The sequence below is a fragment of the Myotis myotis genome, unplaced genomic scaffold (genome assembly GCF_014108235.1).
Source record: "Myotis myotis isolate mMyoMyo1 unplaced genomic scaffold, mMyoMyo1.p scaffold_m19_p_10, whole genome shotgun sequence".
NCBI classification, from domain to species: domain Eukaryota; kingdom Metazoa; phylum Chordata; class Mammalia; order Chiroptera; family Vespertilionidae; genus Myotis; species Myotis myotis.
In genome coordinates, this window is record NW_023416314.1 from 40,112,250 (window position 1) to 40,126,258 (window position 14,009).

Genomic DNA, 14,009 nt, shown 5'->3' on the forward strand with positions numbered 1-14,009 from the left:
AACATCATGTATTGTCTACCTCCTACACGCCCCCTACTGGGGATAGAGCTGGGGCATTTGCCCTGACCGGCATCGAACCAGTGACCTCTTGGTTCCTGGGTCGATGCTCAACCACTGAGCCATGCCAACTGGGCCTAACTCAACTTATTTTAGAGATTAAGTTGATCAAAAGAAGACAGAGAAAATATATAAGGGAGTGTGTGGTTTATAGGTAACGGAACATGGCTGCTTAAAGGCGTTCACATGCAACTTTTACAAAAACACTGTTGGACCTTTAAAGCATATTGCTGCTCTAAGGCCTCATGGTTTCTCAATTTAGATATTACATACTCCTTTCCCTAGTACTTTGTATCAAATAATTTTTTAAAAGTTTGACTTACGTTTTTTTTAGGGGGGGGGTGCTTACTCATTTATTTTATTTATTTTCTTTTAATTTAACTTCTTTATTGTTTAAAGCATTACATAAGTCTCTTTTTTTCCCCCATTGACCACTCCCCAGCCAGCCCCAACCCCCAGCACATGCTGCCCCCTTGCCCCCTGTCTGTGTCCATTGGTTATGCTCTTATGCATGCATACAAGTCCTTTGGTTGATCTCTTACCCCCGCACCCCCTGCTTTCCCTATTAGGTTGGACAGTCTGTTCGATGCTTCTAGGATTCTGGTCCTATTTTTGTTCATCAGTTTATATTGTTCATTATATTCCACAAATGAGTGAGATCATGTGATATTTATCATTTATCATTTTCTGACTGGATTGTTTTGTTTAGCATAATGCTCTCCTGGTCCATCCATGCTGTTGCAAATGGTAAGAATTCCTTCTCTTTTACAGCAGCATAGTATTCCATTGTGTAGATGTACCACAGTTTTTTAATCCACTCATCTGCTGATGGGTACTTAGGCTGTTTCCAAATCTTAGCTATAGTAAATTGTGCTGCTATGAACATACAGGTGCATATATCCTTTCTGATTGGTGTTTCTGTTTTCTTGGGATATATTTCTAGAAGTGGAATTACTGGGTCAAATGGAAGTTCCATTTTTAATTTTTTGAAGAAATTCCATACTGTTTTCCACAGTGGCTGCACCAGTCCGCATTCCCACCAGCAGTGCACAAGGGTTCCTTTTTCTCCGCATCCTTGCCAGCACTTGCCTTTTCTTTATTTGTTGATGATAGCCATTCTGACAGGTGTGAGATGGCACCTCATTGTTGTTTTGATTTGCATCTCTCAGGTGATTAGTGACTTTGAGCATGTTTTCATATGTCTCATGGCCTTCTGTGTGTCCTCTTTTGAAAAGTGTCTATTTAGGTCCTTTGCCCATTTTTGATTGGATTGTTTAGCTTCCTTTTGTTAAGTTGTATGAGTACCCTGTAAATTTTGGAGATTAAACCCTTATCGGAGATAACATTGACAAATAAGTTCTCCCATGCAGTGGGCGTTCTTGTTGTTTTGTTGATGGTTTCTTTTGCTGTACAGAAGCTTTTTATTTTGATGTAGTACCATTTGTTTATTTTCTCTTTAGTTTCCATTGCCCTAGGAGCTGTATCGGTAAAGATACATACATCTGCTATTTTGCTGCCTATGGCTTCTTCTAAGATTTTTATGGTTTCCTGTCTTACGTTTAAGCCCTTTATCCATTTTGAGTTTATTTTTGTGTATGGTGTAAGTTGGTGGAAAAGTTTGACTATGTTTTAAATGTACATTTGGATGAGTTACCTATCAGATTTTTCATAGTGAAGACCACCAAGGAGCTCATATAGCCAGATTAACTCATATTTGTATAAACCTTGAAAAAATGCTTCTCCTGACATTTCTAAGCATATATGCTAATTCTAGTGTATCATTGATTATGAAATGTATGGCTCTTGACACAGATCTCTATAGGAATTGAAGTTTGCGCACGTCTGCTCATTTGAATTTGAATAAACATGTACACATATTCTTGTGCCGCTCATGTAAATGCTGGGTGGGGCTTAGATGACTCTTCACCATGCATATCCTTGTCCACCTTATAGTTGTAACACTTCTATCATTTATTGTAAGCTTTAAGTATTTCTTACTTTACTTTATAAGAAATACATGTAGCTTTTGAATTGTGTTTGTGATTTAGTTTTGAAATAAAAATTGTCTACTTTAAGCTCTTAGATTTTTTTAATTGAAGAGAACCAGCAATAATAGTAAGGCAAGCTATTGGATTATTATTCTTTCCAGTTAATTATCTATAAGAAATAATTTAGATAGTAGGGCTCATATAAACTACAGTTATCATCCAAAACCTTTAGTAAGGAGTCTCTTAGTTGCAAATAACAAAATCTTGACTCAAAGTAGCTTGAGCAAAATGGGAATTTGTTGGCTCAGATAAACAAATCACAAAAAGGACAAGGTGGTGCTTGTTCAGAAACCACCCAATCCAAAGATGCTCCCTGTCGCTCTCCACTACCCCATTCCCAGCTTCACTGTGCCAAATTGCTTATCACTGTGTCTTCTTATAAGTTGGTTTAAGTCTTTCCTACTTCCCTACTTGGTGGGAAGAATAGCCATTTGGTGGGGAAAATAGGCCATTTTGGACTCATCTTTCATCAACCATCCCAGGGATGGCCTAATTTAGGTCAAGTGCCCACCTCTGACCAGTAACAGTGTTTTGTGTTGCATACCAGTGTGGCCTGCAAGTTCACCCCTGTGGTCAAGAGAGCAGGATCTTTTGGTAGAAGGAGAGAGAAAGTGTGCAGAGACATATATGTTTTATGTCTTGGGATTCCATATAAAAAGATGCCACTAAAAATATTTAAAACTACTGCATTGTACAAAGTTTGCGAGAATAGCTTCCTCTTTCGCTTCTATAAAACTTTACCAATGTTAATAACATCAGTAGGCTTACTTTTCAGTCATGGGACTCGAGTGTGAGCTTGTTCGCTTAAAAATAAAAAATTCTGATTGCTATATTATTTGTTAAACAGAGCAAGTACTTATTAAGCACTACCAGTATGTCACACCCTATGCTCAACACAGACAACACAACAGTAAACAGACAGACATGATCCCTCCCTTCATGGAATTTAGCAAACCAAAGGAGAGAAAATTGGCATCACCAGTGCAAGGTTAATGCTGTGATTAGGAGTTATACAGCAAAAAGACAAAAGGGGTGCCCAGAATAGCTAATGACTGAGTGAAGATCTTAAGGAGAAAAGTTAGCTAAACCAAAAAGGAGAAGATATAGAGCAGTCAAGAAAGAGAAGGTAGAGAGTAGTCAAAAAGAGGAAAAAACTGTGTGAAAACTCGGAGGCAAAAGTAATATTGGAGGAACTAAAGGAGGTGCATTGTACAGAAAGTGTAGTGGGAAGGAAAATGAGAACAATGAGTGAAGAAGCTAAAGAGGTAAGGCAAGTCCAGATCATGAAATCGTGATTTTTTTCCCACTTTATCTTAAATGTAATGGGTAACCAATGAACATCATTGAGCAGTCAAGTAGAATATGCACTTTAGAAACATCTTCCTAGCCACAATATAGAAATGGTTGGCAACAGGAGCTGGCTGCAATAATCCAGATGAGACAGGATGGCAGGAGGGTAGTCGCTGTGGAGATGGAGGAGGGGTTGGATTTGATCAATATTTAAGAAATAGAATCAAAATTTAGTAATTGCCTTAGCTGGTTTGACTCCGTGGATAGAGCGTCAGCCTGTGGACTGAAGGGTCCCAGGATCGATTCCAGTCAAGGGCACGTGCCCGGGTTTCAGGCTCGGTCACCAGTGTAGTAATTAACTGGATGTCAGGAGGAAAGGCACAGGAGAAAGTAAACCTTTAGTTCCAAGTGTCCGGGTAGGCAGGTGAGCAGATAGTGGACACACTGAACTAGGAACACACACAAGAAGAGCAGTTGGAGAAGAGAATGGTTCAGCCTCAGAGGCAGTTTAATATCTAGGTGAGAAATTCAGGAGGGAAATAGTGTCTGGTCAAAATCTAAGTCAGTCTGAATAATTACATATTTTTTTTACTAAAGTAAAGCTGACCCAATTAAGATAAAATGAATTTTCTCATTCCCATCTGTGCCTTCCCTCTTGTACAGTTATGGACCTGCTTTTTTAGGTCCCACTTCTCTCAGTTCAGTTCAGTTCAGTAATCATTTATTGTAGGTTTCTCTGCTAAGGTTAGGGATAAAGGGAAGAGACAGGTGCTGCCTGCTCTCAAGGAGCTAATGATCTGTTGGGGAAGTCAGATGTATATTAATGGTTCCAATATACAATTTAGAAACATTCTCCTAGCTGCAGTATAGAAAGGGTGGGCAGGAGGTACAACAGGAGATTCCTGTAGTAATCCAGATGAGACAGGTACTGAGTACTGTGATAGCAATAAGTACTCCGTATGATAATATGATGAGGAGTTTATAAAAAGCATTTTCAGGCTCTCTTCTTTGATTCCCAGTGTTTCATTTTATTTTGGGGGACTGCTTCTCCTCTAATTATTGGCTTTTTAGCCAAAGTCCGTGTAAATATTATGCAATCTGCCTTCTAATCACAAACCATGTTGAGATAGTACTACCCAGGATTGCTTTGAGCTTCATCTCTAGGCACCACAAGTGGTTCAAACAATTGCATTTAACTTGAGGCAGGAGGTTGGAGCCAGTCATAGAGTAATCATCCACGTCCTGTGCTTTGATCCAGCAGTTTCTTAATTTTCATACCTCCTGCATTAACTTTGTGCACACTAGCAATAATCCATATAGGCCAGAAGGCCTCCAGCTAGCTTATTCTTACCCACCAGAAAAACTCACATGTTCAGGTTAATGAATACTGCAACCCTGCAAATGTGATCATTGAAATTTAGGGAATTCTAGGTGTTGAATAGGATAAAAGAAACATTTTAAAATTAATCTGTCTGTTGAAGAGGCTTCCAGTCACTTGGCCCACCTAATGAAGTTGCATTAAGCCTTCCTCGAGTTGCTGAAGGCAAGAGAAGCCTTTACTGGTACATGATGACTAATGGTACATTTTCTCTTAACCGGAATGTGTTAGGTGTAGCTTACCTGTAAGGTAACTTATTCAGGGTATATGTGTTGCTATATTGAGCTCTAGAATAAATCATTCTGTACATATTTTTTTAATATCTGCTGTCTGCCAGGCACTGTGCCTGGGTAAGACTCAATCCATAACTTGCAATAACTACACATACATTATACAGAAGGTTATGGAATCACTATGGAGGAACTGGTTGAGTCAGTTTTGAAAAGCATTTGGAACATGGTAAGCCATTAGTAAATCTTAGTTGCCTGTCTTAGCCATCGTTATTGCTATTTGAGTGGGAGAGTAGAGGAGGAAAGACATTCCAGTCAAGAGTAACTTAACTGGAAATATGAACGTGAATGTCATTGTCCAAAATGGCTCGGTGTGATTGAGATGTAGAGTACAATTCAGAGATGGTGCTGAGAGGTGGTGCTAATGAGAGGTAGTTTGGGACTAGATTGTAAAGGGCCTTAGGTAGTAAATACCAAGTAAAGAATTTTGACTTTTCCAAAAATACAGTGGGAGTGATTTAAAAAAAAACACAAAACTTTGTGGCCTCACTTTTTTCCCCCTACTCTGATATTCAGGTTTTCTTTTTACTTTTTTGTGGAAAATTTCCAACATATGCTGTAGTGAAAAGGGTTGTACAATGACCCCCATGTACTCATTACCCGGCTTTAACCAATATGTGGCTAATCCAGTAAAGATTTTAAGCAAGGCAAGAAGGGAGACTGACACTGTGCCATTTCCCTTACCTTTCTTAATCTTCACAGTACCCTGCGCTGAGGTAAGTGAAAGTGCTGGGATTCTAACTCACATCCAGCTTTTTCTCAGCTCCAGTTCTTTCCCGTGCTGCATCGTGCTGCCTCTGTAATTCTGAAGTAGAGCATGATTTCCCATGGAAAACAGCAGTCGGTCTGCCTCCTTGCTCAGGATAGTAGGTCTCTCTGCCTCCAGCCACTTTGCTTCTACTGTCACCAGGATCTAGGTCTATTCAGACACTCAACTTAATCAGCCAAAATGACTGACAAGTCCAGTGGTTCTCAAATTATGGTCTCTAGACCAGCAGCAAGTTGTTAGAAAATACAAATTATCAGGTGACAGCGCCACTACTGAATCAGAAACTCTGAAGGTGGGAGCTCATGATGCCCTGTATTGCCATTTGCTGTATTTAATAAAATACTCTAGGGTTTCCTACAAACACAAGGTTATGACCACCTACCATGAGCATTTCTAAGGCAAAAGTTTCGTATCAGAAGAAGTTATATGTTTCTTTTTTAGCAGATTCATGAAAAGCATGTCCTAAGGCAAGAATTTTTATTCAGACAACACTGGGAGTCTCTCTCGAGATATGACTTAACTACATGGAAAGGAATCTTAAGGAGTTCGCACTACCTATATTTAAAGTGCTTGGTGGTGCCACCTAGTGGCTTAAGCACTATAGAATGTACATGCAGCTTTATTGCTCAGGGTTTCGGGGACAGAATTTGTGTATATTTTTAAAAATCAGTTTTGTAGTAAAAGTTTAATGGAATAGCCAAACACAAGATATAGAAATAATTTCTTTACTCTAAAACTTCCATTGAGGATCCTAGATATGCCACCAACACACAAGTAACAAAATTAAAATAGCTAAATTAGACTTCATCAAAATAAAAAACTTTTGCATATTAGACACTATTGAGAAAGTGAAAAGATAGCTCACCAAATGGGAGAATATATTAGAAAATCATATATCTAATAAGTTCATGTGTCCAAATATATTAATAGTATTCAAATATCTAAAGAACTCTTACAACTCATCAACAAAAGACCAAACAACCGAATTTTAAAATGAGTAAAGGACTTGAATAGACATTTTTCCAAAGTTGATATACCAATGACCAATAAACACATGAAAAGATGTTCAACAGTATTTGTTATTAGAGAAATGCAGGTTAAAACCACAATGAATGGCATGAATAATTTTTTAAAATGTGTTGATGAGGATGTGGAGAAATTGGAACTTTTGTACATTGCTGGTGAGGAGGTAAAGTGTTACAGCCACGGTGGAAAACAGTTTGGCGATTCCCGAAGTAGGCAGATTACCACAGAACCCAGCGATTTCACTACTAGGTATGCACTCAAGAAAATTGGAAGCAGGTGTTCAAACAAAAACTTGTACACAAATGATCAGAGCAGTATTCTCCATAATAGCCAAAAAGGGGAAACAACCCAAATGTTCGCCAACTAATGAATGAATACATAAAATATGGGGCTCCGTCTAATGGAATATTACTCAGCCATAAAAAGAAGTGAACCTTTAGAACATTATGCTAAATGACAGAAGCAGGCATAAAAGGCCACATATTATATGAAATGTTCAGAATAGGCAAACGTGTACAGATAAGGAGTAGATTAGTGGTTGCCAGAGGCTAGGGGAAAGGAAGAGTGGTAGTGACCACTTAATGGATATGGGATTTTTTCTGAGGGGTGAGGGTTGGTGCAAATGTCTTGAAATTAAATAGTAGTAATGGTTGGACAATATTGTGAATGTACTAAAAACCACTGAATTTAACTATTTAAAATAGTTTAAATGGTGACTTTTATGGTATGTGGATTTTACCTCAGTTTTTAAGAAAACTTCCATTGATTGGCAAGATTTGATTATTGAATATTTTTCCCATAGTTGTTGCTAGTATGTATGTATTCTATTCGTTCTTTTTCTTTAACCTAAAATTATTTGATACATACTTTTCTATACAGTTTTCATAATTTTTATTTTGGTGGCTGTATATATTTTAGTCATTTATATACATCATAGCTTAATCATTTCTCACATATTTGGTGTTTTTCTCTCCTTTTTTTTAGTTTTAAAGAATCCTTTTCTATGCTTAAACAAATATAAATGTTTAAAACTCTTCATAGACATTACACTAATGTTTCTTTTCCAAAACAGGAATTGAGTCACTTTTCTTTTTCTTTTTCTTTTTTCTTTACTATTTAAATTGTCTTCTCTCTGGCTGCTCTATAGGAAAAATATGCTAATTTATACTTCTACCAATAATTGGCTGAGGAAAAAAAGAGGAGATGAGTGTTTATTTAGTGTCTACTCTGTTTCAGGCACTGTGCCTGGGTCCTTTCACATCCATTGTTACAGCGGGGCCTTGACTTACGAGTTTAATTCGTTCCAAGACCGAGCTCGTTAAGGAGCTTGTTAACTCAAATTACTCTATCAACTCAATGCAAAAAATCGGCGGAGAGACAGCTGGTATCTCAAAAAACTCGTTAGTTGGGACACTTGTAAGTCAAGGCCCCACTGTACTTATTTTTAACATATGTTGTTATTGATTTCAAAGAGGAAGCAAGGGGGGAGAAATAGAAACATCAATGATGAGAGAGAACCATTAATTGGCTGCCTCCTGCACACCCCCCACTGGGGATCAAGTGCCCTAACCAGGAATCAAACCATGACCTCCTGGTTCATATGTTGATGCTCAACCACTGAGCCACGTAGTTGGGCTCATGTCCATAATTTCATTCAACTCCCACACCTCTTCCCACTAAAGTGGCAACAGAAGTTGACACAGCTAATGGCAGATGAGCACAGGTCAGAACCCAAGCATTTTGTCTTCAAGTTTTATCCTCTTCCCACAGCTTTACCAATATTGGATTTTACCTTTTTTAGTTTCTACTTGTTAGTATCAACATTTTCCCAAATGCTTGTTCATTTACATTTACATAATAATCTGTATCTTTTGTTCATTTACTATTAATAGATTTTAAACTGAACTTACCTTGTAGACAGTAGACATTATGTGTCAAAGCTTTATCATAATTTTTGTTTTTGTTTATTCCTGTTTTACAGGCTCTTGATGGAAATGTGTATGATCACCTGAAGGATTATTTAATAGCCTTCAGCCGGACTGAGCTAGAAGCATGTCAAGCTGTGCAGAACACATTCCAGTTTTTATTAGAAACCTCTAGCAAGGTAAGTTACCTTTAGTGCAATATGTGATGTTATCCATATTAGAATCTAAAATATTTTTACATACAAACTAAATGAGGGTACCAATGACATTAGAAGAATGCTTTAAAGACAAATTTCCTGGAAACAGTATTTCTTCTAATAAAGTTGGAGGGTATTTTGTTCTCCTTGAAGAGTTGACACAAAGGTCAAAGGGGAAGTGATGATACGGTCTAGCTCAAGATATCAGTCCATTGCCATGTACATAGCTTTTGAGAAGAATGATTTAAAAAGATTTATCTTCCATTCAGATATTGAATGCACTCAGTTCATTCATATGAGGAAACAAGGTCATGTGTCAGTGCAAGGAATAATAAAAGGACAGTAAGGGGGACAATATCTTATAATCAGTAAAGGATGAATACTATAATACTCTTTTTTTTCCAAAATTAATCTTATATCTAAATGCTGTCATTCTTTTTATTTTATTTTTAGAGAGAGGAGGAGGGAGAGAGAGAGGGAGAGAAACATTGATGTGAGAGAGAAGCATCAAACGCTAGCCACTGTGGCTCAGTTGGTTGGAGTCTTATCCCATATACTGAAAGGTAGAGGGTTCTATTCTGGGTCAGGGCATATTCCCTGGTTGGGGCAGGGCAGCCAATTGATATTCTCTCTGTCTCTCCCTCCCCCCCCCCCCACTCTGTCTTTCTTTCTGTCTCCCCACCACCACCACCAGCTTCCCTCCTTCCTCTCTCTAAAATCAGTTAAAAAAATAAAATATGCAGAGAGAGAAACATCAGTCGGCCACCTTCCACCCGCAACCCAGCTGAGGATTGAACCAGCAACCTGGGTATATGCTCTGACCAGAAATTGAACCCAGGAATACAGGACAACACTTCAACCAACTGAGCCACACCGGCCAGGGCATGGTCATTCTTTGATAATCTTTCTATTCAAAAGTATTGAGATCCCTCAACTTTGCTGGCATGTTACCTTGTGTACAGAGAAAATAAATGAAATTGCTTTTCTTTAGGTCACAGCGGTTCTCGACCTGCGGGTCGCGACCCCTTTGGGGGTCAAATGACCCTTTCACAGGGGTCGCCTAAGACCATCGGAAAACACATATATAATTACATATTGTTTTTGTGATTAACCACTATGCTTTAATTATGTTCAATTTGTAACAATGAAATTGGGGGTCACCACAACATGAGGAACTATATTAAAGGGTCGCAGCATTAGGAAGGTTGAGAACCACTGCTTTAGGATCTGACAGATTAAAATTTCTTGCAGAAGAGAAACTGTCCTTTGGAAGATAAATCGTTCCTGTGACTAGTAAATGTTTCTTTCTGATAAATTAAATGCATAGTAAATGTTTTCTAATTGAATGCATGCCTTTGTCAAAAGATATTCACTTTATAACTGCTATTTTGAAAGAGACAAATCAGCCATAGCTGGGTTGCTCCATTAGTTAGAGCATTACCTGATCCTCCAGTGTTGTGAGTTTGATCTCTGGTCAGGACACATACAAGAATCAACCAATGCATGCATAAATAGGTGGAACCAATATTTCTCTCTCTCTCTCTTTTACTTTCTAAGATCAATAAATTTAAAAATATTTTAATAAAAATAAATAAAAGAGCCAGTTCAATTCTCTTTTTTAGAAAGGAGAGTGGGAATTGGCTAATACCATAAGAAATTGTTTGGAAAGCAGTCGGTATCCATCTCACGAGCTAATGTCCAAAGATAGGAAAGAAAAGGGCCACATATTCTTCTTCTTGAACACCTCCTTTTGTATTTATTCTTGTTTTCCATGTACTATTGCTTTAATTCTGTTTTAAGAAAAACATTTAAAATGTTAAGTTGATATGGAACTGTAAAGATCACTGGTCTGTTGCTTTAAAATCTGTCATATTTCTATTTTCCTCCCCTAGGATCCAATAAAAGACATAAAAGGACTGATATATAGAAAGAAGAATGGATGGATAGGTAGATAGTTTTCTGAAAGCAAATGTGGAAAGTGTTAATTGAAAAATCTAGGTAGTGGGTACATGGATGTTTTAGTACAATTCTTTTTATTTTAATGTGTGTATATTTGAAATTTTCCATAAGAAAATATTAGTAAAAAAAATCTATTAAAACATCTTGGCTTTGTTCCTTTTTATGGAGTGGTTGATTTTGACTAGTGATCAAATTGTTTATATTTATTGGTACACTCTGGTTTTCTGGTTTTCCTTTTGTACATTTTGGTAACTTATACTTTCCTAGATAATTGTCTATTTTGTTTATCAAATTTGATGGCATAAATTTGTATATAAACCTGTTTGCTTCTACAATGGTCTCCCTTTTTGTTTTTAATATTGTTTTCATTCTCTCTTATTTTGATCAGGCTTAACAGTCTTTTTAATTTTTTTCAAGGGCCAGCTTTTGTTCTGCTTCTCAGTGTTGTTTTCTGTGCCCTTAATTTCTGCCTCTATATTCATTATTTCTTTCTACTTTATTAGAGTTTATTTGAGTTAAAAATAAGCCCTTATTTTTATATTAGGGTCCTGTATTTTCAGCCTTGTTTTTAAATAAATCCACTTAAGGACATAAAAAATTTCTCTTTCTACTTTAATTGCATTCTGTAATATATAGGGCTTTTGGGGTTTTCTTTTTTTATATATATATTTTTAATTACAGTTTACATTCAATTTTGTATTAGTTTGAAGTGTACAGCATAGTGGTTAGACAATCATACACTTTACAAAGTGTGTGCCCAATATTTCCAATACCCAGCTGGCATCATACTTCGTTATTACAATATTATTAACTATATTCCTTATACTGTACTTTACATCTCCGTGACTTTTGTAACTACCAATTTGTACCTTTATGGTCCCTTTACTTTTTTTTTTTTACCAGCCCCCCAACCCTGTTGTGTGTTCTCCATCCCCACCCCCATTTACCCAGGAGTTATTTAAAAGTGAATTTTTCCAGTTTCCATTCAGTGAGCATGTAGTGGTGTAACATTTTTTATTTCTAATTTTATTAGAAATTGTATCTTATTTTTATTTTATTACATTTATTCTAAATTTGTCTGAGAGATTGTCCTCTGACCAAATTCATTAAAATCTCTTTTTTCAAGAATAAGTTAGGTTAGATACACTACCTTAGTTTATAAAACAGGTAAATGTATAGTCTTAAAAAACAGCTAATAGTTTACATAGCACTTAACAATTTTGTAGTTTTTAGCAGTTCTCTGAAATTGGCATTATCGTGCTTATTTTATAAAGAGGAAAATAGACTCACGAAGCTTATATGGCTTGCCCGAGGTCACACACTCACACACAGTATTTTTCCATGCTCTGCTGCTATCCTATTTGCTGTCTTTAGCTTTATTATTTTCATAGAAAATGAATTAAAAATGTATAACCTGATTTGGACATAAAGAGATCAACTTTTATTTTCCTCTGCATTTGTTCATGTGAGTATCTTGCTCCCCAGGGATAAGAAATAAATGAGATGCTCTTATATTTAGATTGAAAATAGTAGTAATAAAAATTTAATAAGAATGATATAGCTAGGGGATATACCCTTTTGTTCCAGGTACCAGAAGAGCTCACACCTATTCCATGTACTTTTCTGTTACAAAGAGCTGTTTATTCTGCTCTCGTTATACTGCTGAAAGCCACCCAGTTCAGTGATTTGATAATCCAGAAAGAATTTTGAAACTTTTTAGGTTTTTATTCTACATTATCATTCCTTTGTCTTTTGAGGAGGAAATCCATTTTCCCCCACATATCTAAATTGTAACTGTACATGTTCTGAAAGATATTTGGGGTTATTCATAGTGACACTGTACATGTTGTGGCACTCTATACTTTCATCTCCTAGGAGCTTGTGTTTAATTTTAACTATTTATGAAGCTTGCTTTTCTCCTTAATATTTTATGAAATGCTTTGTATATGTAACTGAAGCAGATGTTGTCATAGATATTTTCTCTAGAAGAGTAACCTCCTAAAGATAGTTGTGCTCGCTTTCTGTCTGCTTAAGGAAACTCCTTCAGGAACTAATTAATAATGTAGCTCTTTTAACAATTCAGAAAATAACAATGTTATCCTATATTTCTTTTAAAATAAATAGCCTAATATTGCCATTCTTAATATCTTGAAGACTCGCCAAAAAAGTAAACCTAATAAAAGGAAGGGGGGAAACTACATTTCGAAAGACACAAGAATTCCCTGGCCAGTTTGCTAAGTCGTTAGAGCATCAGCCCTCTGACTGAAGGGGCAGGGCTCAGATTCAATTTCGGTCAAGAGCACATACCTCGGTTGTTGGCTGCATCCCCAGCCTTGGTCAGGGCGTGTGGGAGGCAACCAATCGATGTGTCTCTCTCACATCAATGTTTATCTCTCTGTCTCTCCTCTCTCTTCCACTCTCTCTAAAAACTCAACAGAAAAAATATCCTTAGGTGAGGATTAACAAAAACAAAACAAAAAAAGACACAGGAAATTTTGACAAAATTCAACACTCTTTTATTATAAAAAACAAAAACAAACAAACACTCAGCGAATTAGGAGTAGAAGGGAACTTTCTTAACATGATAAAGGGCATTTAGGAAGAGCCTACAGCCAATATCATACTCATTGGTGAAAGATGGAAAGCTTTCCCGCTATTATCAGGAACAAGACAAGGGATGCCCACTTTTACTATTGCTGTTCACCGTTGTACTGGGGGTATTAGGGCACTTAGGCAAGAAAAATAAATAGAAGGCATCCAGATTGAAAAGGAAGAAGTCTACTGCCATACCATCCTGAACATGCCCAATCTGATCTGAAAAGGAAGAAGTAAAATTATTTGTTTGTAAGTGACATGATTTATATAGAAAATCCTATAGAAGCCACAAAAAAAGTATTAGAATAAACGAATTCAGCAAAAGTTGCAGGTACGAGATCAAAACACAAAAATCAATTGTGTTTCTATACTCCATTAATAAATGAACCAAAAGAAAATTAAGAAAACAATTTCAGCTACAATCATATCTGGAAAATAAAATACCTAAAAATAAATTTAACCAAGAGCATGAAAG

The 14,009-nt window shown here is 36.7% G+C and overlaps 1 protein-coding gene across 5 annotated transcripts in view; it reads left to right on the forward strand.

Moving 5' to 3' along the window:
- Nucleotides 1-14,009, forward strand: part of FCHSD2 (FCH and double SH3 domains 2) — a 178,160-nt gene that overhangs the window by 111,681 nt on the left and 52,470 nt on the right. For all 5 annotated transcript variants that reach the window (XM_036325062.1, XM_036325061.1, XM_036325064.1 and 2 more), the window contains one exon: nt 8,840-8,962. In XM_036325062.1, coding sequence (XP_036180955.1) covers nt 8,840-8,962 — 123 coding nt within the window. The remainder of the gene's footprint in view (nt 1-8,839; nt 8,963-14,009) is intronic.